At 42.8% G+C, this 3,856-nt stretch overlaps 1 protein-coding gene across 1 annotated transcript in view; it reads right to left on the bottom strand.

Annotated features, from left to right (window-relative positions):
* Positions 1-1,164, bottom strand: part of LOC138956736 (rab effector Noc2-like) — an 8,204-nt gene extending 7,040 nt beyond the window's left edge. Inside the window, exons 1-2 of the mRNA XM_070328013.1 lie at positions 1,024-1,164; positions 249-378 (exon numbers count right to left, since the gene is read on the bottom strand). Of these exons, the coding sequence (XP_070184114.1) occupies positions 249-378; positions 1,024-1,133 (240 nt within the window). The 5' untranslated portion in view covers positions 1,134-1,164. The remainder of the gene's footprint in view (positions 1-248; positions 379-1,023) is intronic.
* Positions 1,165-3,856: the final 2,692 nt, after the last annotated feature.

Raw genomic sequence — 3,856 nt, 5'->3', positions numbered from 1 at the left:
TGCATAAGACAAATACAGAAACAGAAACAAGAATCATACTTGCCGAATACTGTGACCGACCAAACGACATACAGACAGGCATGCAGGCACTCACTGATGCAGGCAGAAACATTACCTTATCGCAGTCATGACAATCGCTGTTGTCCCCATCAATCCAATGTCACCCCCACACAAAAATGCAGACAAAACACACACACACACACACACACACACACACACACACACACACACACACACACACAGCTCACCTTCTTGCAGTCATCACAGTATGTTGGTGAGGCGCCCAGTAGACCAAACTCATCGCCACACAGAATGCACTGCGTGGTGCCGTTACCAATGGCGTTCTTCTTCATGTTGTCCAGCTTCTCAACCAGGCGTCTGCACAACCATCAACACACAATGTTGATCATCATGTATGTTCATATTGCACAACTACCAGAATGCACAACTATACTGCTTGTAAACGGGAAAAAAACTGTCATGTCAGTAAAAAGAACAAACAATTCTGTATACAAAACGGTCAATTTTTTCACCGATTCAGTGCCGAACGATGTAGGTGTCATAGTTTTGAATTCAGAAGCCGCAAAAGGTGGATTTTGAAGCCGTTTCATCGAGGAACCCTTGGCCCATTGCCTTCAAACTTAAATGGCATGGTGCTAACACATTTTACAAAGTTCATACACATTCTTGAATGGTTTGAGACGTAGCTTATGATGTAAAACAAAACTGCCCATCTTGCACAGAGAATAGCTAGGCCGTTGATTGCTGGCATGTGTCCAAGTAAAGGGATGGTCTTATTACACACACACAAATGACAGATCTCAGATAATGACCCACATCGTTTACACCATGAGTGCTGAGCCATTTACATTAATGTCTCAAATGAAACCAAAGTCAACTGACCAAAAACAGACAGACTGCAGACGTTCCAAAATTCAAAATACGTTTTAAACGTTTCAATAACTTACAATTCTTGTGTGTGTTTTTAAATTCATTTATCATCAAGTAAATTACGAGACGTACCCGATCCTCTCCTGCTCCACATGGTCGAGGTACTCCGCCTTGTTGATGACACGCATGATCTGTTCCTGCTCTTCCAGCGACAGGTTCTCCCCCCTCTGGAAGGTGGCCATGCGGTTCGTGTGCACCGACCATCCCGTGCCCAGCCTGCACACACACAGCAACAGTACGGTCAGTAGAGAGAGAGCGAGAGAGAGCGAGAGCGAGAGAGAGAGAGAGAGAGAGAGAGAGAGAGAGAGAGAGACTTATAGGTAAGACAGTGGCCCAGAGCGAGAGAGACAGAGAGAGAGAGACAGAGAAAGAAAGACGGACATATAGATACACAGAGAGACAGACAGAAACAGACAGACAGACAGAATATAAAACATAATCCTGGACCAACACGGGGGCGTAGGAGGGAGGAAAGGAACACATGAGTTGATAACGGGGGAGGGGGAGAGAGGGCGACAGATCATAACCAGCTACTTCTGTCTGGAGTCCGACCATTCTCTTTTGCAATGCACACGGTATTTGCCGTCACATCAAAAGAAGCACGAGTTTTTGCCCCTCCGTTATCATCGATTTATCCCTTCTTTAAAAGGAGGGACAGGACTTCATCGATTTATCTCTTGTTATGACTTGCATCGCTAAAACGAGTCAGTCCTCTGTCCAGTAGTACAGAACGAGGCAAACCGACATACGACTCATTTCAGCAGTAAGTATTCTGGATTTTAATATTTCGCATGAACTGAAATATTAAAGACACTTGCCAGAAATTCTTCACTGCAGCAATTAAAATAATAACAATACATGTACTTATCTGTGATTCTGTATTGCATCAACTGAAATCGTATAATAGATTTGTTTGTTTTTGTAGGACATTTAACAGTGCACCAAATGAAATACCGCAACACGGTGGCCTAGTGGTAAGGCGTCCGCCCAGTGAGCGGGAGGTCGTGGGTTCGAACCCCGGCCGGGTCATACCTAAGACTTTAAAATTGGCAATCTAGTGGCTGCTCCGGCCGGCGTCTGGCATTATGGGGTTAGTGCTAGGACTGGTTGGTCCGGTGTAAGAATAATGTGACTAGGTGAGACATGAAGCCTGTGCTGCGACTTCTGGCTTGTGTGTGGCGCACGCAACATCGCCCTGATATCACCCTTCGTGGTGGACTGGGCGTTAAACAAACAAACCAAATGAAATATCAAATGTTATTGCAGTGAAGACATTAATCAAGATTGTTCAATCAGTTTTTCCTGCAATAATTTGCCAATGTACAAGGGTCAGTAGGTTTCTCTCCGTTCATAAATCTCAGTCTTTGTTAGGGATGCAACATTGTACAGCAAATTAATTTTACTAAACATACTCGAGCTCGTTTCCACGGTCACCGTTGGGAGATAGACCTAGCATTATGTAACAACGGTGATTTTGTTTGTTTGTTTATTTGTTGCTTAACGTCCAGCCGACTACGCAGAGCCATATCAGGACGAGGAAGGGGGGGATGAAGGGGGCCACTTGTCAAGCGATTCCTGTTTACAAATGCACTAACCCATTACTTGTGTCCCAGCAGGCTTTAGTAAAACTAAATTAATACCTACTGGAAGATTACCAGTTTCCAGTATGTTAAAATAGGCTTAACCTATCTACTGCTGGACTTACATCAGAACACTAACAGATTAAACTATACATGAATCGCGAGACAAGCGGCAAGAGAAGAGATTTTTGGAAAAAATACAGGTGAATGAGCAAGAAGGCAGAAAAAAGAAAAGAATTCATGAAGAAAAAAGAGAGCATGACAGGAAAGAGGAACCAAAAATCTACCTAACAGCAAACTAGAAAGCTCGTGCGGTTCCAAAAACAGGAGGGGCCTTTAATTTCCTAACCGCAGTGCCCCACTGCGGGAGTAACAACGGTGAACATTCTTCACTTCAAGACTTAATTTTGCAGTCATAGTCCGAAATTCAACATTCGTGTCAGAATGATTCCAATCATATCAACAGATTTCCGAAGACAAGAAGTCTCCGTTGACGTCACTCGGCATATATCAGCTTTCTGTCTTCTATGACTAAACAACAGCTTGTAACGTTCACAGTCCATCCAAACATGATTCCAGCACAAAAGACGAGTAAAAATATTTTATTCCCCCCTCTGCTTCTTTACCTCTGTAAACTTGTAGGGGTAGTTATTTTTCGATAATGACCCAGCAACCAAACAAATAACGACCCAGCAACAGCCTGAATCCTCGATAGTGCAATGGGTTGAGAAGTTGTTCTGTTTCGGTACTACTTTTTGCGACTGAAAAGTTCCGAACGCTCTAACGTACGAAGTATACATCTCTGGAGCAAACAATACAAACATACTGCATTTAAATTAACAACTACAGGCATGAACACATGAATCTTCATATAAAATCCATGAGTTCGTTTGTTTCCTGAATCTAGATTTGCCGTGCTCAAACGTTCATCACAAGCAATTTCCCGCAAGGCAAGTAACTCATACTTTGTCTAGCGACAAGAGTAGTTCCCCTTCTTTTCACTCAGTTTCTTCGACAACAGACTGCAATCCGACGGTCAGTTTTCAACAATATTTCATTTAATAAACAGATCACACGCAACCAAATGCACACATCTCATCAATTTAAACAAAATAAAGCGGTTTCATACACTATTTTCCCCAGAAAACTGAACTTCATACAGTTTTTAACGTTGGAACACGGGTGCAAAAGTTCGTCTGCTAGTCCCATTTGACGAAAGAACATTATCCTAAGCGATACCAAAACATATATAGAACACACAATATCTGCCTTTGCCGCCACAGCAGAATAACAGCATATCTGTGTACTTGATTTTAGTCCAAAAT

This window comes from Littorina saxatilis, unplaced genomic scaffold, assembly GCF_037325665.1.
Source record: "Littorina saxatilis isolate snail1 unplaced genomic scaffold, US_GU_Lsax_2.0 scaffold_1784, whole genome shotgun sequence".
In the NCBI taxonomy this organism is placed as follows: domain Eukaryota; kingdom Metazoa; phylum Mollusca; class Gastropoda; order Littorinimorpha; family Littorinidae; genus Littorina; species Littorina saxatilis.
This window is presented reverse-complemented; position numbering and strand designations above follow the sequence as displayed.